The sequence below is a fragment of the Mytilus californianus genome, unplaced genomic scaffold, assembly GCF_021869535.1.
Source record: "Mytilus californianus isolate M0D057914Y unplaced genomic scaffold, xbMytCali1.0.p SCAF_1, whole genome shotgun sequence".
NCBI lineage: Eukaryota > Metazoa > Mollusca > Bivalvia > Mytilida > Mytilidae > Mytilus > Mytilus californianus.
Genome location: NW_026262581.1, coordinates 76,801,661 through 76,825,886, shown reverse-complemented (window position 1 = coordinate 76,825,886; position 24,226 = coordinate 76,801,661). Strand labels below are relative to the sequence as shown.

General features: G+C 31.4%; 1 protein-coding gene across 1 annotated transcript; it reads left to right on the top strand.

Moving 5' to 3' along the window:
• Positions 1–6,837: 6,837 nt before the first annotated feature.
• Positions 6,838–23,750, top strand: LOC127707770 (sentrin-specific protease 8-like). The gene is made up of 6 exons (XM_052212534.1): positions 6,838–6,978; positions 12,786–12,874; positions 13,794–13,902; positions 14,554–14,669; positions 15,185–15,238; positions 16,746–23,750. Exons 1-6 carry the CDS (start codon positions 6,857–6,859, stop codon positions 16,919–16,921), a joined length of 666 nt encoding a protein of 221 aa, XP_052068494.1. The 5' UTR covers positions 6,838–6,856; the 3' UTR covers positions 16,922–23,750.
• Positions 23,751–24,226: the final 476 nt, after the last annotated feature.

Sequence of the window (24,226 nt, the reverse complement as noted above, 5' to 3'; positions counted from 1 at the left end):
TATTGGTTCGGCCTTTTTAAATGTGTACTTTTTACACATTGTGACTTGGATGGAGAGTTGTCTCATTAGCACTCATACCACATCTTCTTATTTCTATCAATTATCTTTTGAATTTTGCATTGAGTTTGATCTGTCCTTCCAGTCTTAATTCCTTAATATTTTCTACCCTGAAGACAAGGATAACTCACAAATATGAAGGAAATTATTTTGAATTCACATTCAAAAATTTAATTTTAAAACGTGTACTTCACTCCCACTTTTTTATGGCAATAGTTTTATGAAGCAGCCATACAAGAATGTTCTTTTGATCTTTCATTTTAGCAGAACATATATACGTACTGATGTTTACTACCCTACTTTGGCTAAATCCTTGCGTATTGATATTTTTAGAATAAACATATATTCGCTTACCAGAATTTTGTCTTTTCACATTGTTTTGCATTTTTAAACTTGCCATTAAATGATAGAATTAAATTTACATTTAATCAGGACATTAATGTTATATTTTGCTTTTGCGTAGCAAGAAGAGCATCGACCGGCATTCTGACCATCAATTCGACAAGCAAAAGAGAAAGAAAGCATCTTTAGTCCAATAATCTACAAGTTAGTCAGTACGTGTCAGTTGAGACAGTAACGTTGGGGAGGGAGGGGTTCTCGTCGCCCGACTCTTTCGCCCGTGCAAAAGTAACAATATGCACGATTAACTGGCATGTCAGAATGACACCAACCAATAATATCATCTCTTAAAGTTTTGTCTCGGGTACATGGATAGTTGTCAAATGGTCAAAGTACTTGTACTAGCTACTATTATCCGTAAAACTACAACGTATACAAACAAAAATTTGGTCAAGAGAAGTAAAAGTATGTAAACTTTTCCTCAATAAAGATCTGTGTGTCCCTTCAGACAATATGAGGAATAAAGCTCAAACACACTTTTTATAATTATATTCACTTTAATTCGTTTATTTGAAAACTTGTTCGTTTTTATACCGTTTAAGAGTGCCGTACTGTTTTAATCATTTTATTGTACCCCGACTCAAAAGAAGTTTACTGCGGTTTGTCTATCTGTCATTGCATCCGTCACAAGTTTATCAGAAACTTAAAATAAAAATCAGAACTTATTTATATTTGGTAAAGAGTGTTATGAGCCGGGGCATACATTTCCATAAATAGATTTATCAAAACTTTATTGGCAGTAAGTATTCCAATTTTGACCTTATTTTATCTCATCTGAAATTACTTGGAAATTTCTCTGCAGTATTTTCGGGAAACATATGACTAATGATTTTATGGTCTACTTTTCTCCTAGATTAAAAGTATCAGTAGCCGGTACACACCCTCTAATACCTTAAAGGGAAGGGGATACGTAATGGTTTTGTCAACGAACTGTACAGCCCTTTTCTATCAAAGAGACACGAACTTGACAGATTCAATGCTACGAACGATACATTATCAGATGAACTTATTTTGTATGATGAATGCCTTGGTTGTTCTTAATTCTTGGCGAATTTGAAGCTTGGTGGTTCTCTTGCATGTAATAATTAAATATGATCGAAAATAGCCCTTCGCAAAAGTAATGGTAGGATGAATTATTCCAAATAGTTTAGTTTAAACGAGAGCAAAAATTGTACCGTGCCTGTGCGTTTTGATTTTAGTCGATATATCATTAAATATTCGTCACTGGACGTCACACAAACAATCGACCAATGAATTAGTCAAAATGAAATATACGTCTGTTTATGTTATGCGAAGATGAACGTGTTCATGAAAGTATTCATCCCAATCTACTTCTGAAATTTGACGTATACTGACGTTGTTTATCATCTTGATAACGTGTTATAGTATTCTTTTATTTGTCTTTATTAATATTACTTTTACTGTTAAGTCTGTTTTTTGTGATATCCATTTGACGTGACTCTGCACTTATGTATCCCGTCATACTTTGAACGACAAAATTATTTTATATCTACCTGTGTGACGTCAAACGAGCGATTCTACACCAGTACTTAAAACCTTCCATCCTTTATGGGTGGATTTTACATATGTAAATAAAATCGTTTAATAAAAAAGCAAAATGAGGATGTTAAATTTGATGTATGCCTTTTTGTGCTTCTTTGTTACACTGATTTGTTTTTGTGTTTTTATAGTGATTTTAAGATGATAACACAATGTTGACTGCTGTACCCCTATTTTTGACATTTTTACCTATTGTGTCTGTTTGTTTTGTTCACGCATCGTTGTATAATGGAATTTGACGCGACTGTCATACAAGTGAGAGGTTTAGCTAGCTATAAAACCAGGTTCAATCCACCAATTTCTACATAAGAAAATGCCTGTACCAAGTCAGGAATATGACAGTTGTTATCCATTCGTTTGATATGTTTGAGCTTTTGATTTTGCCATTTGATTAGGGACTTTCATTTTTGAATTTTACTCGGAGTTCATTATTTTTGTGATTTTACTTTTTATATGCTAAAATGACATAGTACGCGCAATTGCACCAAGACCCAATTTGCTCCCATTTTTCAAAAAAGCGACGGATATCTTAAGGCATGGACTATTTGACTTTTGGGGGAAAGGGGGGGGGGGGGGGGGTCTGGTTTTTTTTTGAAAAAAAATAATCTGGCCTCTATTTTTGACCAAAAAAAAATAATCTGGCCTATTCAGTTGCTAAAAAAATATTCTGGCTTCATCTTCAGAAAGTATGACATGTATGATGTATTTTTTTTCTTCGCTCGCTAAAAAGATCATCCACCCATTGTAGTGTACTAGTACCTCACTTTCAAGATCTATGGACAAACCGACAGACAGGACAGAACACACTTGGTTAATCCTATATAACCCCCCCCCCCCCCAAAAAAAAAAAAAAAAACCCACCTAAAACTTCATTTGTGAGGGGTATAAACTTCACTGTTTATATGTACCACATCTAGTAACTTACCCTGTGTTTCACTTTATATTTGTCTCGTTTTATATTAATGTATAAGTGAAATTGTCGGGCAATCTATGACAGTATTTGTTAGATTTCTTTGCCAGCTTTTCATATTAAATAGTTCATATTGCCTCGCATCTGTGCGTCTTCAATGGTACAATTATGACGATATTGACTTTAGCAAAGAATTCTGCTCAAACCGGTGCTATAGGGCTGTCTTAAAACTTTCATTGAGGCGAGAATGATTTCTCTGTGTTGAAGATCTCACTGTAAATTTCAAGATGAAGAACAGCAATAAAGGCGTGTACATGTTTTGATTTTGTGTAAGGATCTTGTGCACCATATCCCATTCTATACATTATTGATATATATATGTATTACTTGTCTTATTAAAATGAATGGTTTGTTGCACAAACATGTAGATGGAAAAATACTCAGTACCTCTTACATGTCCACATAATCTGATATTTTTAGGACATTGACATTGCATACCAGAATTAATACAATACATTGAGACTTTAAAACTCAGAGAAAACATCAAATGAATTATCTGGGCTACAGAAAATACCAAATGGACCAAAGCCCTTACCTGGCTATGGACAAAACCATGTCTTGTATTCCAAAAAACTATAAAAATTAAAGTTATATATATATATGTCCTATTCCTTTGTCTTTACAAATGTTGAAAAAAAATATTCTTGCTTTGGATTGCCTGAAAAAAATATTCTTGCTCGGTTTGCATGATAAACAAAATCTGGCTTGATATAAAAACCCAGCCCCCCCCCCCCCCCCCCACAGAAAGTCAAATGGTCCATGCCTTAAGGTTGTCTATTAAAGAGACTTAATAATTGTATTTTTAACATGTGTCATTATGTACGTCTTTTATCATAGCTATTAATCCTTAACGATACACAAAACGATCAGATAAAGTCTAGAGAAAAAAATAAAAATTTACGGAAACCGAGTATGATAACGATGCATATACAAAATAATCACAGAATGGAAACTTTTATCTGTTTCTTGTTATTAATCATGACAAAGTTGAAAAATCTGGCGGAATTTGGGTACCCTCACGTTACAATAATTGTAACCATTCAGCCTAAAAGATGCAATACTGTAAGTAGTCTTGTTTATAATTTCGCTATATTTTTTTTGTGTTTACAATTTCGTTAATATTTTTTTTGTGTTTATGATTTCATTAATATTTTTTTTGTGTTTATAATTTCGTTAATTTCATAACTAACGTGAGGGTACCCAAATTGCGCCTATTTTTACAATGTTTTCACCTACGTTTATTTAAGAAACAGACAAAAGTTTCCATTCAGTGTTTATGCTGTAGATGTATTTTTACTTACCATATAGTTCCACAAATTTAAAAGTTGGCTTTTTGCGAACATCACCTGAGACGTTTCCGTTGATTTTTACTTCTGTTCACTAGTTACTTCATTTGTTGTTATATCCACGGGGACTCGGTTAGCAGATTAAAATTTTGTTTATTAATGTTTTTTATTTTTATTACTATCCATATCCGTATACTGAAAAAATCTTTCAGTATACGGATATGGATAGAAAACTGCACATTGTTAGAAAACAAAGAAATAGTGATGTCAACGTCAAATACGTTAATAAAGTAATACAAATAGACAGGAAATAATAACAAAAAATAAAAAAAAACATTTATTAACAAAATTTTAATCTGCTAACCGAGTCCCTGTGGTTATATCATGTGACATTTTATGAATATTTAAATATAGTTAGCTAAGGGACCGTGCAATATTTATCAGGCAGGTGGGATCAGTGCAAATTCTGGTTATGCCAAAAAAAAAGAAGAGGTGAATGTCCTATACTGATTTGGGATGTAAAAACTCAATGTCCTATGACTTGCATGCAGAAAATCAAAGTACTGAAGTACTGAACACCGGATGACCGCAAGTTCTGGTGGATGGTCACAAGCACTTGTCTCAGAAAAAAAATCAAATCTCTATACCTGAAAGTTCGGTTAAGGTACATAGATATATTTTTTTCTGAGACAAGTTCGTGTGTGGGTGATGAATAAATGACAGGGAATTCAACCTCACCGTAATAACTATGGTATATTGTAGTGATATAATCATTTGTTATCAGTATACTCTGGTTTGTTGTTATATATTATATTAATATTTGTATAACGTTAAGTTATATATAATTTTCATCCATTTGTATATTATTCTATTCTACTATTCCAATGATAGTGCAGTGCAAGTGCATGATGGACACTCTTCTTTAATAATTCGTTTTTCTAATAGATTGGATTTGAGTAGGCATTCATATTTTCCCGCGTTTGTTGCAAAACGTTCTTGAGATATTCTTCCGCATGCGTTAACACAAATTTTCGGTATTCTTGATTTGTTATTGATATATATATTTCTCACAACAAAACATTTTCATATCATTTATCTATGTTCTTAAAAATTATTTTCATGCATATTTATTGATGAAATTAATATATAACAAGCGATAAGGAATGCTATTTTGCACTTGATAATATCCGCGTAATTATACGAAATACGTTCGGTTATCAGTCAAAAACGCGTTACGTGGGTAAACATGTCTGTGGCAACATAACACCGGAATGCCCTCACGGTCATCCGCTGTAAAAAGTATGTGTCCTATTAACTTTATCTAAATCAATCTGGCACTAAATGATAGGATGTCCTTAGTGATGAAGTAATAAATGAAAACTGTTTTTGAATATTGTTTAAGCATGTACATGATCAATAATACAAATCCTTGAATAATACAATAAAATTATGAAGCTATATATACATGTAAAAACATGCAAGAACGGTTCTTTAATTTATGAAATATTTAAGTGGAAAGTTTAATAGGGTATGAATATTACATCTAATAAAATTTATGTAAATCAGGGACAGTCTATACTAAGTTAGTATAAACTGTCGCTGTGTAAATGTTGTTGAACTTTGCCTATTTACCTTTAAAGAGGCACTAGCTACGAGATATATAAAAAAAAAATAAAATATGATTTTTATTTGTTCAATCATTAATGCAAGTGAAATAGTGAAATGATAATTCGCTTTTAGCAGCCAGTATGGTTCAATTTTGTCAAAATAAGCTAAGAATGAATTATTCACTTGCAAGTGAATAATTCGACATCATTGAATCCGTATTCATGCGACCTTCAATTTAACCCCTTAGCTAGAGATGGATTACGCATGTATTATGCGTGTTAAGTTATTAACAGGAAAAGAATGTCAACATTGAAAGTGAAAGAAAGGTAAATCATTTGCTTGACTGATTCGATCCACAAAAACTCATTCTTATATAGGTAAAAACGTTAATTTACTTATTATTTAAACCTATATCATGAAATCAAACAGACATAGAAAAATCCAATTGCACGAGGTCGCTATCTATTTATATATATGTTTATGTTTATATCGTGTTATGTGACCATCGTCAATTTTCGGAGGTCATCTCGATAATTAATAAGATGGCATCTAAACTAAAATACACACGAAATTCTAATATATATTATTTAGTATATGCATTGTTAACTGTTTATTTCAGACTTATTGTAATTTGGATATGTGTTTTAGTAGATCTATGTTATAAATCAAATATGAGAATTTGAGTCAAATCGGTGAACATGATTTTGACAGCTAGTACCCCTTTAAGTTCTCGAGCTCACCGATCTAACCATTTTCAAGGGCAGCCGAAATAAAAAAAAATATTATCTTTGTCCCAGTGTGGATATATTCCTCTTTCAATTTCGCATTCACGGGAACATAACCACATATATATATATATATTTTTCTAAAAGTTGCAGCTAAACATGATTTTAAATTTCCCTCCAGATAAAGTGGTAGTTGTCAACAAAGGCCAATCAGAAAAACGGAAGTGACGTATTAATATGGAGTTATAATCATGGCAGATGGAGAAAACGATGTTGTTCTAAGTTTTAACGACAGTTTAGTGCGAAAATCTGATATTGATTTACTTGACGGTCCTCATTGGTTGAATGATATTCTAATAGGCTTTTGTTTCGAGTATGTCGATCTTTATTTGTGCTATTTTAAGACAAAAATTATGAAACATTTTCTTCCAGAAATGTATTTGCTCTTGACCCTGAGACAACAAGTACATGTATGAAGTTGACATTTCCTTGAAAAAAGGACATCCTCAGCAGTCATGTGTATTTCCAAAATGAACTTGCAAATCTAAGTTATAGATCCAAATTATATGACATCGACAAAGACGACATAGTGTATACAGCGAAATCGTCCCAATGACCCATGATGGAAATTATAATATATTAAATATCAGATTTAAACAACTCTGACATGTCTGACCCCTGAATCCAAATAGGGAAGATGAAACACCCAGCCTAACTACTACAACAGACCCTTTCCACAGTACTGGACTGTATACTATAGCAACTTTGATGTTCTGATCATATTTATTTTAACTTTATCATCTACTTGATACTTTATATACCTTGCAGCTATTTAGTCCTGGAATAAACACTTACAGTCAAACATACCTTAATGGTCACCTTTTTTCAGCGATCACCTGTCTCTAGGTCACCTGTCTCTAACAGTCACTTTCAGACCCTCTCTAACGTTTTCTCTAATTGTTTTTGGTGGTCACAGTCACCTGTTTTACGCGGTCGGCTGTCACCTAATTTTCACACGAAATAGTCATTTCAACCTTTTATTCACAACTGTCATTTTTATGTTTTTAACAAACAAAATACAATCATGACGAAAAAATTTATGTGTTTAGTATCGAGTTCAAAATGAGAATCGAAGACCAGCTTGCTACTAGATCTTGCAATGTGAGGTGGATTTGTGAATTTCTCGTGTTCTACTCCTTTCAGTTTCCATTGAAAATCTTATCAATCGACTTATTTCTCCACAAATATTAATCATTTGGAAGGTTTTCTTCAAATTTAGAGCACTAGAATCTGCCATTTTTCTTTTGTCTGCTCGAACGAACGATAACTCTATCAATGTATGTATGTAAGTTATGTCCCTCTGTTATTCAAAGCACCCCTCGAGAGCTGAGAGGGTACAGTGGAACCTGGGTATACTCCCTATTGGGATAAATGAAGATGTGTAACTAACGTATTTACAAGGACAATCCCTACCCCAACTCAAAGGGAGTGCTAGGACACTGGGAAAAGTCTGTTATTATGGTGGAGGAAGTCGAAGTACTTGAAGAGAACCACCAGGCTGCTCGGTGGGAAAAGACAAACAGAAGAGTTATCAGCAGATTGATCTCCAGGTCAAAGTTAGGGGCAACATTGACTAACCGAGGCCCCCAATGTACACATTTTAATTTAAACTCTGGGTACCAGAGATGTGTGTGGGAGGGTGAACATCACTCTTCTGATGTACTGAAATTTCCAGCACCCCAAGTCAGAATTGAACCTGGACCTTCAGCACTGTAGCCATTGGTCTTAACAATTGAACCACGAACCAACACAAAAACACTAGAGCAATTTGTTGAATCTGGGCTACATGCGGTCGGAATCAGATTTTTTAAAACCTCATTTTAAAGGTCACCTCTCATGAGCAGTGACTTTTGATACTTCCCATGAGTGACTGCTAAAAACAGGTTTGACTGTACTTGGACAACTTTCTGTTTGGGTCAAATGTTGCAAAAACAAAGGTTTTCAGTAATGAGCTGAGGGAGGTAAAAGCTTAGAAATCGAAAAAAAAAAATTTGATATTTTGATAGTTTATGATGCAATTTTTTTGAAGACTTATTAAAGTCATTAAAAATGCTTTGTTTGAAGTGTTTGTACGAAAAGTTCTATGCACAACACATTTTATATACCGTATCCCAGGTAGCTTCAACTGGTTTGCCACATCATGAAAATGTTGTGTAATTTCAAAACTTATCTGAAATTTGAATAAATAGCGATTTTTTTCTATTCTTACAATGTACCTTACCGCTTTATACAATATTGCTATTTGCCGTCATAACATGACATCTCAGAAGTTCCCTTAAATTTTTGACATCATAATAAAAACAAGTATGAAGCCTCAATGCAAAAGTCATATGTATGATATCAATAGTTCAGGTGCCGCAAAATCTCAGGTCAAGTGTCGCATATTCCAAAATAGGGATAAGGTCTATAATTACAATTAGTTGCTGATTAAGAAAAAACATCATTGTAATGTAATTACCCAATTTACATCCATTTTGCAAGAAAGCGATGGAAATCTTGTAGGTTTTCTTAGAGACTAAACAATTCATAATTTTATAATTTATCATTTTGCAAGTCCATCAACAAAGAAAAAGTAAAATATACTTAAAGATAAATAAAAATGCAGGGCTCACAGTACTTCAGAATCATAGGAAGAAGTGACTTCTGTTTTTGATACTGACAGGAAGAAGTGGTGAAACTTAAAAGGAAGTGCTTGATCTTTCACAGTGCTATAATTTTTTGTTTTTTGCAATGATATATCTTGCCATTTGTATCCTACCCATTAATATGATTAAATTATTGTTGGTACTGAACAAATCCAATTTAATTTTATGCCTGACATGCCTGAGAATACCATTAAAGGCCTTAAATTGTCAGTTACACAATTTTTTCTACTATTCAGGCATTACCATCTAGATATTTAGCATTGTTGCAGATTTATAGAAAAAAATATTGTTTATCAATTAAAGTTCAATAAGGAATTCTATTCTGTGTATGGTACAGAGGCGGATTTAGAGGGTTTTTCAGAAGGCCCGGGCCCCCCCTTTTGTGGGAAAAATTTGGTTAATTATATAGGGAATCACTGAAGCATGACTGGAGCAGGCCCCCTCTTAGGCAGTCAGTGGGCCCCCTCTTATGAAAATTTCTGGATTTAAATGACTTTTGTATAAATATAAAAAAGTTAAGCAACTTAAATCATTAAATTGAAACAATACATATGCATTAAAAAAATATTTACTTGAACCAAGGGAATCTAACCAAATGTCTGCAAATGAGTGTTAAATGCATATTTTTCACTTTTGGTCTCATTTTTATACGACCGCAAAAAAATTTTTGTGGTCGTATATTGGTATGACGTTGGCGTCGTCGTAGTCGTCCTGCGTCGTCGTCCGAAGATGCATTAGTTTTCGCACTCTAACTTTAGTTTAAGTGAATGGATCTCTATGAAATTTTACCATAAGGTTCAATACAACAAAAGGAAGGTGGGGATTGATTTTGGGGGTTATGGTACCAACAGTTAAGGAATTAGTGGCCAAAAAGGGGCCAAAAATAAGCATTTTCTAGTTTCCAGACAATAACTGTGGAACGGTGTATGGATCTCTCTGAAATTATACTACAAGTTTCCATACCACAAAGGGATGGTTAGGATTTGCTTTGGGGGGTTATGGCTCAAACCGTTTAAATATTAGGGGCAAAAAAGGGGGGAAAACAAGGTTGTCCTGGGTAATGGACAAATACTTTAGTACAAAACATAATTTAAAGCAGTGTAAGGGAGATAAATCAAATACATCATTGAAATTATCTCCCTTACACTGCTTTTAAATTATGTATAAAGAAATGGTTAATGAACAATTAAGATAATTTAAAACAGTGTAAGGGAGGTAATCCAAATACAACGTTTTGGTTACTTCCCTTACACTGCTTTTAAATTATGTTTAAAGAAATGCATATTTATAAAGGAAGACCAGTAAAAATATCTGCAAATGTTGCATCTTTTTTTTTACAAAAAAATCCATATGAAAGATTTGACACTATATTTTAAATTCTATTATAAAATAGATTAAGTTAGCACTATGGTAAATTTAAATGGGTAATTATGGTTTGGGGGAAAAAAGGGGGGGTAAAAAGAAAATGTGGGGGGTCAATTTTTTCTCATTTCAGATTTCAGAAATTAAAAAGAATTATTCTTCAAATATTATTTTTTTTTTCAAATTTCAAATATTGAAAAATTTCAAGAAGTAATCTTTAATTGCACAGTATGGCGCATTAGATTTGTAAAATCTTTGACCACATTTATTTATTTGTTATGCCGAATCTAACCCTGTATTTAGATTTTTAATTTTGGATCCAGTTTTCAAATTGGTCTACATTAAGGTCCAAAGGGTCCAAAATTAAACTTTGTTTGATTTTAACAAAAATTGAATATATGGGGTTCTTTGATATGCTGAATCTAAACATGTATTTAGATTTTTGATTTTTGGCCCAGTTTTCAAGTTGGTCCAAATTGGGGTCCAAAATTAAACTTTGTTTGATTTCAACAAAAATTGAATATATGGGGTTCTTTGATATGCTGAATCTAACCATGTATTTAGATTTTTTATTTGTGGACCCCGCTATCAAATTGGTTCATATTGAGGTCAAAAGGGTCCAAAATTAAACTTTGTTTGATTTCATCAAAAATTGAATTATTGGGGTTCTTTGATATGCCAAATCTAACCGTGTATTTAGATTTTTAATTTTGGGTCCCGTTTTTTAAATTGGTCTACATTAAGGTCCAAAGGGTCCAAAATTAAACTTTGTTTGATTTCAACAAAAATTGAATATATGGGGTTCTTTGATATGCTGAATCTTACCATGTATTTAGATTTTTATTTGTGGGCCCGCTATCAAATTGGTTCATATTGAGGTCAAAAGGGTCCAAAATTAAACTTTGTTTGATTTCATCAAAAATTGAATTATTGGGGTTCTTTGATATGCCAAATCTAACCGTGTATTTAGATTTTTAATTTTGGGTCCCGTTTTTTAAATTGGTCTACATTAAGGTCCAAAGGGTCCAAAATTAAACTTAGTTTGATTTTAACAAAAATTGAATTCTTGGGGTACTTTGATATGCTGAATCTAAACATGTGTTTAGATTTTTGATTATGGGACCAGTTTTCAAGTTTGTCCAAGTTGGGGTCCAAAATTAAACTTTGTTTGATTTCAACAAAAATTGAATATATGGGGTTCTTTGATATGCTGAATCTAACCATGTATTTTGATTTTGGACATTGGACCATAATAGGTAAATTAAAAAAATTGAAGTTCTTAGACCACATTCTTTGTGTGTCAGAAACCTATGCTGTGTCAAATATTTAATCACAATCCAAATTCAGAGCTGTATCAAGCTTGAATGTTGTGTCCATACTTGCCCCAACTTTTCAGGGTTCGACCTCTGCGGTCGTATCAAGCTGCGCCCAGCGAAGCATTTTATTCTGAATGCTGTGCCATGCATGCATCTGGGGTGATTATCATAAAAATAAGAATTTCAGTCATTTTTGATCCACCGCAGATCCTTGGTTAGCATTCATTTTTAAATGGAGAAAATTAGAAAAACTTTCAAAAATTAACAATCTTGGACAAGCTATAAATTGTCTATGTCCTTGAATATCTTTACTTATAATAAATTGAAAAATTGCTGTTGCATCAACTTGATAAAAACTAAAAATAATACCCAATTTATGAATAATACTGTTCCAATGACCAGGTGACTACATATATATATATATTCGCCTGGTTGTTGGAACGGTATTATTCATAAATTGGGTATTATTTTAAATTTTTATCAAGTTGATGCAACAGCAATTTTTCATATATATCTATATATTGCTTTTGGCGGTTTTAGAAAAGTAAAAAAATGTGCAATTTTTGTACCCTCAGGTGAGGCTGATGTGTTATCTCCCAATGTAATACAGTCAGGAAGTCATGATGTGAAAATGAGTGGAAAACAACAGTCAATGCTGTTTTTACTAAAAAAAAAACTGTTTGCCTAGTCTGAAAGCAAAAAAAATCATTTTTGACTAAAGTGGCGATTTTCAACCATTAGCATTTACTTCCAATGACATATTTTTTTAATCTTAGAAAGTTTTGATTTCATTTCAGATATTTTGAACGAGAGAAATTCAATCATTCAGCAGATAGAGTAGCATTGATATCTCCTGATGTGGCCCAATTTATAAAACTAGCTCAGGGTATGTATCTTTTTTATCTGCTTTTTTTTTAGTCCCAACAAAGTTGAGGTGGACTATTGGGGCACCCCTGGTCTCCATATCCATGTACATCAACTCAACCATTTCTCAGAAGTTATTAATCATACAACAATATAAGTTGAGATTGCAGTTTCACCTGTGAGAGACAAACCATATGCAGAAAGAAGATTGTAGGTGGCATTGCCTATACTTCACCAATCATAGAACTTTGCATATTAAAGGATGCATCTAAGGGTAAAGACAGCTTTTCACAAAAATAAGTTTTGTCTTACCTATATTATATCCTTAAATGGATTTACTTGATGGTTTACATCCAAGTTAAGATCTCAGAAACTTAATGACCATGATGGCTGTGTATGAAAAGGCAAATTTTGAATGAATGTACAGAAATTCTGGAATTTTCTTCAGTAGAAGATTATATATCACAAATTTGTTAGATCTTATATAATAAAATATAGAACAAAAACAATTTATGCACTTTGACATGCATTTCATGCTGGTTGACCTTACTTCTTTTTCTAATTTAATTGCTTATTTTTCATGCCTTTAGTGATTTTGTCATATTGGCAATGCTTTTATTCATTGATTGTTTCGAGAGCATAAGCCATCATTCATTTGGAAATTATCTTATTTAAAAAAAAATCCAATAGAAATATGATGACCTGTTGTGAGACCAAATTTCTGTAGAAGATGCTAGTTGTGTTAATGCTAATGCTGATTAAACAATAATAGTAGTAGTCACCACAAGATTGAGGAATATAGCAGCTGCCTATGAGATGGGAAATTAAAAAAGATTTATTGAGATAAATCAAATAAAATACCCCTTCTGACATTTTTTAAATGATTTGAGATGTTATGGATTCTGTATGATAATGCAATAATATTTTGATTGGGTTTTCAGCAGCAGACCTTACTTCTAGCCTAGAATCACTTAATCTGCCAACAAAACAGTTTGTATTTCTACCTGTCAATGACAACGAAAATTCAGAAACAGCAGGTGGCTCCCATTGGTAAATACACTATAGTTAATGAAAAGTTTCACTTAATTTATGTCATTGTCAATCTTTAGATGAATATATAGTATTGCAATGTTTTTTTTCCATGTTTAAGGTCACACACACAGTTCATTATTACATAATTATTACTTGGATATCCAAGAACGTGTATAAAAAAGTGCCAAAAAAAAAAACCCAGATCCAAAATGAATGAAATGCCTTTGATGAGATAAATTATACTTATCATATTCATTGTTGCCAAACACCTGAAGTGTAATAACAAATAGTGTTCACAAACAACAATATTTTTCTTTAATAGAATTAAACTTTTTGAGAATATGAATGAAAATGGGGTGAAGGTTATCAGTTGAGACTTTTTTTTAGCAGTACATGTTGTTAATGAGCTTACTGGTATGCTCAGATTTTGTGACATTTTCAATAACTATATTATATATGTAATAAATATGATAAAGAGGTGATTGACAGTCCCTGGCAATATGTAAAGCCTTAAGTTTTCTTCAAGGGCTTGTTAGATAAGTGTTTACTATAATTCAATAAGGGTAGATATAAATAAAGCTTTGGGCGGTTTTCTTGAAGTAACCTTTTTTTATTTTAGATTAGTTTAATATGTTATTTGAAAATACATATACTATTGTATTATTTCAGGAGTTTATTAGTGTATATAAGAAGTAAACAAGAGTTTAGACATTACGATTCCTGTAGCAGACATAATGAAGATATAGCCAAAAAATTAGCATATAAGATTCAGCCTCATGTACATGGTAAGTACAGGAATATGCTCGCATAACCATTCTTTTTTTTTAATTTACATTATATTACAGTATCTTATAATTCAACTCTCAAATTCATTGAAAAATGAGAGAAGAAATTTTAGGTATTATGAAATTTTTGAGTGGAAGAGCACTTACTACTGAGCTTATCCATTTTGTTCTTGCAACAGTTTCAGTATGCATTTGACAGGTGTAAATTTTACTCCTGGCACAGCAGCTGTTTATTAATCTATTGTATCTCTTGAAGGTTAAATGCTACATTTTTCTATATTCCAATGCAGTTAATCTAGTTCTAAATATATACATAATTTCATAATAATCAGAAATACTTCCCAATTATTTATACTTTTACTTTAAATTTATTGATAACTTTTTTAAAACTGGATTTGGAGCTTAATGTTACCTCCATATGTTCTTTTATGTCATTGGATCTTTTTGACATATACATTGTGCCACCTCTGCTTTCATTCATATTCAATGATATTATTTTTATGTGATTCTTGCAGCCCCTATGGGAAGAATGAAGTTTATAGAAATGGACGGACCTCAACAAGAAAACAGTAAGTTCAGTTATCTTTGATAACACTATGAATCCTGTACAAACAGATCTGAACATTCTGAAGAACACCTACTTCTTGTTTGCCGATATTTTAAATTATTCAATATGTTGAAAGGGAACAAATGTTTTCCTCACACTTTTCTCAGTAACTACAGAAAAGAATGACCATATTTGGTCATCAGCTTGACAGTGATGAGTTGTAACTTTTGTCAATTTTCTAAATAAATGAAATGTTATCTTGCCTATTTATGTTTAGGCATTAGGCTTGATGTTTAAATGCATTTAAATTAAATTAAAGCTTAATACTTGGATTTAATTGAATGCCTAACAATATTTATTCCTATTTCATATATATTGCCGCTAACTCACACACATATATAGAAATATGTTAATTCAAGATTTGATTGAAAAAGTATTGGTTACCATATAAATAAAGTTTTATATTTTATAAATATGTGGTTCTAAATTTCTTTGCTTCATATAATGTAAAGAACAATGATTGTGTAATTGATAATTGTTTTACAAATATAGTTTGACTTCTTTCAGGAAACAAGTAAAAGGAATGTAATACAGAATAATTTAAAATCTGCTAGATTTGTAGTTTGAGTAATATCCAGTTTAGTTATTGGATATATGTATTGCTGAAGTTATCTCCCCTGCCCTGGACTTTTTAAGACTTCAAAATATACTTGAGTAAACCAGGTTCTACTAATAAGATATTAAAAGGAATTGAACCAACAGGGACTTTACTGTAACTGATAAAATACCACAACTTCTCATAGTTTTGGACACTATCCTGTTCCAAAGAACAAGGTTTGGTTGTGTGTCAACAATTTTGTAATTTAAAAGTTTATGTTGAATTTCAAAGAAATTATGTTTTTTTCAAAAACTTTCATGATTACATCTGATTACCATATTTAGAGTTTTCCTGTTCACAAATGACTTGGTATGCTAAAACAAAAAAAATATGCTGTGCAAAACATTAAGTATTATCAAGTGTTGAAACTACTCAACAAGCAAGTGAAATGTCTTAAAGGTATAATATTTACTGCTAGGAAAGTAAGTGAAAAATAACTTTTAACTCTTAAAAAGAAATTTTTATGTTTTGACATTTCAGATTATAATAAGATCAAAATGATTGTTTTAGACTAGAACTAATTTGAAAACAATCTTATAGCTGCCATGAATTATTTAAATGCTTTGAGTTTTGCAGGTTAAGTCTGTGGAGTTTATTTGAATACTTTGTGTTATGTAGGTTAAGTCTGTGGAGTTTATTTGAATACTTTGTGTTTTGCAGGTTAAGACTGTGGAGATTATTTGAATACTTTGTGTTTTGCAGGTTAAGACTGTGGAGTTTATTTGAATACTTTGTGTTTTGCAGGTTAAGACTGTGGAGTTTATTTGAATACTTTGTGATTTGCAGGTTAAGACTGTGGAGTTTATTTGAATACTTTTGTGTTTTGCAGGTTATGACTGTGGAGTTTATTTGATTACTTTGTGTTTTGCAGGTTATGACTGTGGAGTTTATTTGATAGCTACAGCAGAACATTTATGTAAAGAGTTATGTGAAGGTTACAACATTCATCTGAATGATTTAGTGACTCAGGAATATGTAAGAATTAAACGCACCCAAATTAAAGAACTTATATATCAAGTCGTGGAGGAATTTGGAATTCGCAGTTGACAGTCAGATATTTTAGATGTAATCTATTAATCAAAAATACCTAATAGAGATGTATGTTGTTGGACGAAAATGAGTTGTTTACTTCATTAAAATGTGACGATTCATACAATTTTGAAAAGTATTTAGGAAGAAGGATTAACAGCATTTAGCGGGAAGATTTTTTTGTTGTTCTAATCTTTGTTACTATGTTTTATATAAGATAAATTTTTAAATATGTAATTTTTCTAAAACACAATTTTTGTCTTTATAATTTGAAAGTGAGACAGTTTATCAATATTTTAACACAGTTAATATTCGATAACCTCTGAATTTGTTTCAGTATTGATATTGAGTAAGTGATTATTTTGATAAGTTATTGCAAGTGTAACAGTTTGCTGAATGTGGTTTGAATATACAAAATGAAAAATTGAATGAACTCAGGGCTTAATTTAATATTGTTAAATACCTATAAAATCAGAATGTAAACAAATAAAGTTTTTAAGAGTATGTAAATAACTGTAGCAGTGCTGTAAATAAGGTCAGATTTTTAATGTGTCAAATTTATACTTCATAATGTCTGTTATATACATCAGACCATGGATTTGTGTTATCAGGTATTTTGATTTTAAAAACCCAATCATATTTATACATGTGGGGTGATTGTAAAAGTTTTTTTTTGAGTGAGTATAACCTGCTCCCTTATAATAGCTTAACTTCCTTCATATAGGTTTGAAAGTCCTGAAAGATACTTGTTCTTTTGTTTTAATATGTAGAGTTCTGTCCTTTCTTACATAAGTTAACATTGAGATAAACAATTCTGAATAAAAAAATAAACGATTAAACATCCAATAGTCATGTCCAGCTTTGATTCTATTTCAAATGCAAACAAGATGGCACAATTTTAAGTTATTTCCCAAGACCATTGTTTTGTGACCTTAGGTGCTTTGATCATAAACAAGTTTAGTATTTCTATCATTCTTTGAATGTCGAAAATCCTAACATTACTCTATACAACAGCAAACTTACCAATCATTAGCTCTGATATGATCTCTAAATACTGTAAACCAACTTAATTTCGTGAATACTTGATTTCGTGTTTCACCCTTTCTAGCCTATTTTGCGGCGATTAAAGTTCGGGATTTTCAATTTCTTGATGTAGTTATATTAGGAAAGATCAAAGTTTTACATATTAGGGACGCAACGATTTATATTTGTGTTATTTTTCTAATCTGGAAAATGAATTGCTCATGAAAATAAGTTGGTTTACAGTAATTAAAGTCAAAGTTTGATACTTTATAAAGATCTCCACAACCATAATTGCCAAAAGGAAGAATTGTAATTGATATGGTTATCATCAGTTAATAGGCATTGATGATCATAAAATACACAAAGACTTACAAGTTGTGGATGAATTCAGACAGGGTGATAAAGATTTGACAATCTGTTCTTTTTTCTTTGCACTAAATTATTTTCCAGATGTATGAAATGTGTAATGCGATCCTACAATCTGAGTCTTACCTATCTTTTGGAATATCACATCTGATAACTCTTTCATGCTTTAAATGACTTTTCAACCCTTTTTATGAAATGCACATACTCAAAAAACTAGATCCTTATTGTTCTGAATTTTTTGCCAGTTTGATATTGTATTAAATAAAATGCATATATGGGATGCAAATATTACACAAAATCTATAAATAGAGGCCAGATGAAGTGAATACTTAAGTGCCATGTGTTATGTGAACATCAAAATACTTAGTGTGACACATCTTTAACCTATGCTTTTACCAACATTAAAGTGCCTTATATGAGAATTTCTGCACATGAATTATACTACTATTAATATTGCTTTATTAGTGTGTAAGATTTTTTGGTAGATGTCCTACTTGCATCAAGCTGCAAGGAATATCAATTTACCCTTGTGACTTTGGTTATGTATTGGGTTTAGATACTTATGTCAGATATATATGGTACTAAATGTAAATGGTTCACCACTACAGTCTATGCTTTACAGTAACATCAAGGTCGGTGTTTCACTTTATTGAAAGTAAAGTCTATAGAACGGACACATAATCTAGTTTTGACAATATCTATTCACATTTATTTTGAAGAATAGTGCACCAGTATACATACAACTAAGAAAAAACCCAACAAGATTTCAAATTTCTATACATGGACAATACTCGATCTTCCATAAAAATTTTATTTCAGGGGAAAATTTTAAATAGTGCATGCAAAAAATGTAATCAGATGATAGTATTATAAATATCTATATAATATGCTCATGGATATAAGCTTCCATGTATTATCTAAATTCTGGTTTGTAGAAAAAATAATCAGTATCATAGAAGGTTTATGTTGGTTGTGTAATACATATAGCTACCTTGTATAGTTGAAATTGATGGCTGTTTATATTTGTTAGAATGTTTTCATTTTAATACATACTTATAGAGATGAACCAGTTGAAGGGATACATCATAAGACAAATTGTCATTTTTGCAGGGCATGAGTTTTTATTCAAATATTGAAGACTTTCCAGGAGCTTTGAGGATGCAAACTGTAATTTTAAAAGTACTTTAATGTTGATGGATTGTATTTCATGAGGTTTTTGTGTTTGTCCATTGTAAATCCTTCCTATTCAAGCTAGTCAACCTTACAAGCTTTTCCTTAGATAAAGAATTTTGTTTTCACAACTGATTCTGTATACATGTAATATACTTTTTATTTAAACAAGCAGTTGCTGCCACAATGTTGATATGTTTATTGACTTTGCAAGACCAACAAAATGCCTACCATTTGCTTGTCAGCTTGTAAACATTTTGAACATTGCAAAGTCAAAATTGTTTTAAGTGTGGTAGATTTAGTCATCATGAAAAAACTATAATTAACTGGTTACAATGTTCAAAATATTTACAGGTTTAAACAATGTTTTAATATTGTGCAAGTTATGTACGACAAGATCTTGTGTCTTCCTTACAATCTTAGAAATTAAAACCCAAAAGTGGTAGTATTGTGACGAAATTAGAAGAATGACATCAAGGGCCTCATTATAAGCTATCCAATCCCAGAGAAAACAGCTTAAGCTGATGTACATGTACTTCTAAGAAATTTACATCATATATAAGATAAGAAATAAGATGACAACCATGTAGAGCTGTAAAAAAATGTGACAAAGTCCGGGACAACAACAAGACATAAACAACAAACAAATTACTCATGATGAAATAAACAAGAATGACTCTGAAATAGTATATACAACAATTAAATATATGAAAGTACATGTACATGATAATTATATCTTTGGTGCGAAAAATTTTGACAATCATATTCATTAAAAACTGAACTTACCCTTCGAAAAATCTTTAAATCTTAAAAGACCTTCTTTGTAACACTCCTAACATTGTGTATGAAATTTATGAAAACCATAAAAACAAATGGGTTATTGTATTATAACTTATATAAAGATTGTCTGTACATAATAGTCCCATAGTTCACTATTGATATGGAGCTCAATTTTTGTAAACCCAATATTGTGTATAAAGGTTAGGACATTTCTGTAAAATCTAACGATTTATTGTATGACATAGAGAGTGCCGACAGACAGAGTAATTACTATTGTTATGCAGTGATAAATAATAGCATAAAGCTTATTATAGTTATTTGTATGTAAAGTTAAGTTTGAAATAATTGCATGATATTTGTATTGGTTTTTAGTAATTTTCACAAATGTTTGTATAGGTATTGGTTGGCGATATTTAGGCTTTTCAGAGATTTTATTTATATTTCAGTTATATATTTTTTTATTCGGCACTGGTGGTGTGTTTCTCAAGATAGTCACTTGTGGATTTTGGTATCTCAAGTTTATTATTCAAATGATAGATAGTTAGTAGGTGCTACAATTTCTATGACATTGATATATTGGTATGAAAGTACTGTTGTTGATAGTGCTTATACTTTCCTGACAATCGATCTTTGTAGAAATATTCATGTAGAATTAAAAGGATGCAAAAACAAATCATCTTGAAATGAAATAACACAAGAAGAATTTTACCAACTTAAATAAGGTGTTGCAAATAGGTTAGAGACATTGTTTTGCAAAAAATGAAAGGTTGATGTGTATAGTTCAGTCATTTTTTGTTTACAAAATAGTAATGGTGTTTTTACCTCTAGGAAGATCCACTTGCAAGTTCTATAGATGTAGAAATTTTAGGAAGAACCTTGTTTTTGTGTACTTATATTAAGGTTATTTGGAAGAGTTATATTTATGGTGAATATTTGATTTTATATCTTAGATAACAAGACTATTTTTGGACTGTCATTATTTTCAGATATTGTCATAAATATATGTACCATATATCAGAAAGTGTGTGTTTTCATTTTTTTCATCCAAATACAAAAAAATCATGCCAAATTCCAATTTAATGAAAATATCTTGTATTTACAGTTAATTTCATGATGTGAATTGATTTTGTTTGCACATGTTATTCTGTTGTTATGACTTGAGGAACATGTGACACTTTTTTACATAGTTATCCATTTGCAAGTTAGTTGCACAAGGATTTGAAAAGCCATTGTTGATTTGTGTGTTTTGTCTATACCACTCTTGTAGGCTCTAGAATCCAGTCTTGTATCCGTCTTTATCAAATATTAGCCATTGCATGGCCATTGGTTACAGCTGATTTAAATTTAGGGTTAGGGATCAAAGGTGAAGATCCTAACATAACAAGATTGAAGCTTGTAAGCATTATGCAGCTCTACTCATGTATCTACACTTCACTAGAATTTGCTGCATGGCCATCAGGTTTGCTTGCACTCTATTCAAGGTCATGAAGTGAAATTCAACCAATTCTCATCAGGTATTATGAATTGACTCCTATTCAGTTTCAAGATCAAGGGTCAAGGTCATAACTTTTTTAAGGGTTAACTTTAGCCTCAAATCTTTATCAAATATCATGTATGCCTCTGCCATGTGGATTGTTTACAGGCTATTTAATATCAGGTCAAAGATCAAAGGTCAAGGTCACAAGATAGTTGACGATACCTTAAGATTTTAAAGAATGAAGGCAAGTTGGAGATTCAGTCTTACCGGTATTTTCAATCTACATTATAGACAACTAGCGGAGAGGAGCTTGGATCCTATAAAATTCAAAATTCAGAATTCAAGGGAAAGGATATTTGACTCTATTTTAGATAGGGCCATTCAATTTATGGGGGATCACTAAAGGATATTGCTAGGTCCTCCATTCTGAATCTGTCAAAAATAAATATAATGTTGATGTATTTTATCTTTAATTACTTACTCAGTAGCCAAAAGTTGAATGCTGACTATTGAAAAAAATATTCGTAGATCATCTTATCATTATGTGAACTATGGTAAAGTTCTATCTAATCTCATAGTTTCTGAGGCAGCGTTTGATAATTTGTTTTACTACATATAATTGATTATACTTTCTGGTGTTTAACAAAACATCCCACTTTAAGGTTTGTTAGAAGTGGGAATTTCAATTTAATATAATTGTTACATTTTTATTGATATATGACTTTATAAACTGACATTTAGAACAGTATTTAAAACTTATGTAGCGTTTGTTAAATAGTCTAAATAACTGTAGGTAAACCCTTGTTAGGCCCGGGTTTTTTAATTTGTTGGTTTACGAATTTTTTTATGTGAAAAAGTCGGGTCCGGCGATCAGAAAAAAAAATTCTTACAAGGCAGAAATATATATAAATTTGATAAATATTTCAGCTTTCTAACAATAGTTTTGTATGTTTTTTCTTAATTTTCAGTTCCCAACATTATTGCGAAGCTGTTTTAAACGTACAAGGCATACCATCATCACATAAGTTTGTAAAAATGGTTATGTCCACCGAAAAATAGGAAAACAAATGGTCATTTCAATAACGAAAAAAAAAACATATACTCTTTGCTTTTTATCAACTTTCAGGAAACAAAGTGAATAATGATCTTCAAGCACAAAAACACTTGAAATAAAAGTTTTTGTTGCACGAAAATAACACTTTACCATCAATGTCATAATAGGAACAAGAAAATTCCTTATTGTTTGAGGATATATGTTACTTTTAAATTGATGTCTTTCACATTTGGACTGGTCCATTTCATCTATGAGATGAAAAATCTTACGGAATTAAGAAGAAAAATGAAAACGATTTTTTTGTAATGGGCTTTCAACAGAGGTTTTATTTCGCAAAAATATTTACACAAACAACATTTCAAGGTCAGTTTTGATTGTCTATTTTTAGGCACACAAACATTACGGATTATTTTTAGATTTTTATTCTTTTAGAAATGTTTTAACATGCTAAAATAATGCATTTAATTTCAGGAAAAAGTTACTACATAGATATTTTTATTCATATTTCAGGGGCAATGTATTTGTTAGGATCAGCGGGGATAAAAAAGCATGAAATGTAATTTCATTTCTTTCTGAAAATCTGTAAAATAGGGCCAGCGGATCCGTAAAACAACAAATTAAAAAACCTTGGCCTTAGATATATAGATAAATGTGAGAATCTGATTTAAATACTTTGATACTTTTACTATCTTACATGATAACTGAGTCATTATAAAAAGTAGATGTGAAGTTAGTAAATATGTTTCAGTTAGAAAACTTTGAGTGCATTTAAGTATGGGTTTACCATTGGAGTATAGGTTAACAGTATGTATAAACAAATTTTCAATAGTTTAATTTTATGCATTTTACTAAATGAAATATAAACAATAATGTATAGTGTGTTTCGATATAATAATGTTATCCAATATGTTATTATCAATTATACTCATTAAATAAAAACTATGTTATTGCTCACAATAAAGTTGCAGTTGATTTGAGTTCAAAGTTTTATTTATCTGAACTAACAAGCATCTGAACTGTGTGTTGTAAAATTGTTTACTGATCAGATTTGATTTTTTGATTTTTGGTGTTTTAACGCCACTTTTCAGCTCTGCTTTTGGGCTATTTCGTGGCAGACAGTTTTTATTGGTGGAGGAAGCTGGAGTGCCCGGAGAAAACCACTGACCTTCAATAGGAAAACTGACAATCCTAGTCAATTAAGATTGGAGTCGAGTGCACCCGCACGAGCGGGGTTCGAACTCACAACCTCAGTGTTGACTGGCTAGTGATTACAGTAGTAACTACTTAGACCACTCGGCCACCGAGGCCCCTTTTACTGATCAGAATAAAGAAGAGTTGCTGTTATGCAAATTGTAAGTGGATGGACATACAGGTCACTATGCATTTGTCTCTACTGTAGAACCATGAAATAAATGAACTAAAAGTTTCCAGAGAGTCATTATAATTTTATGAT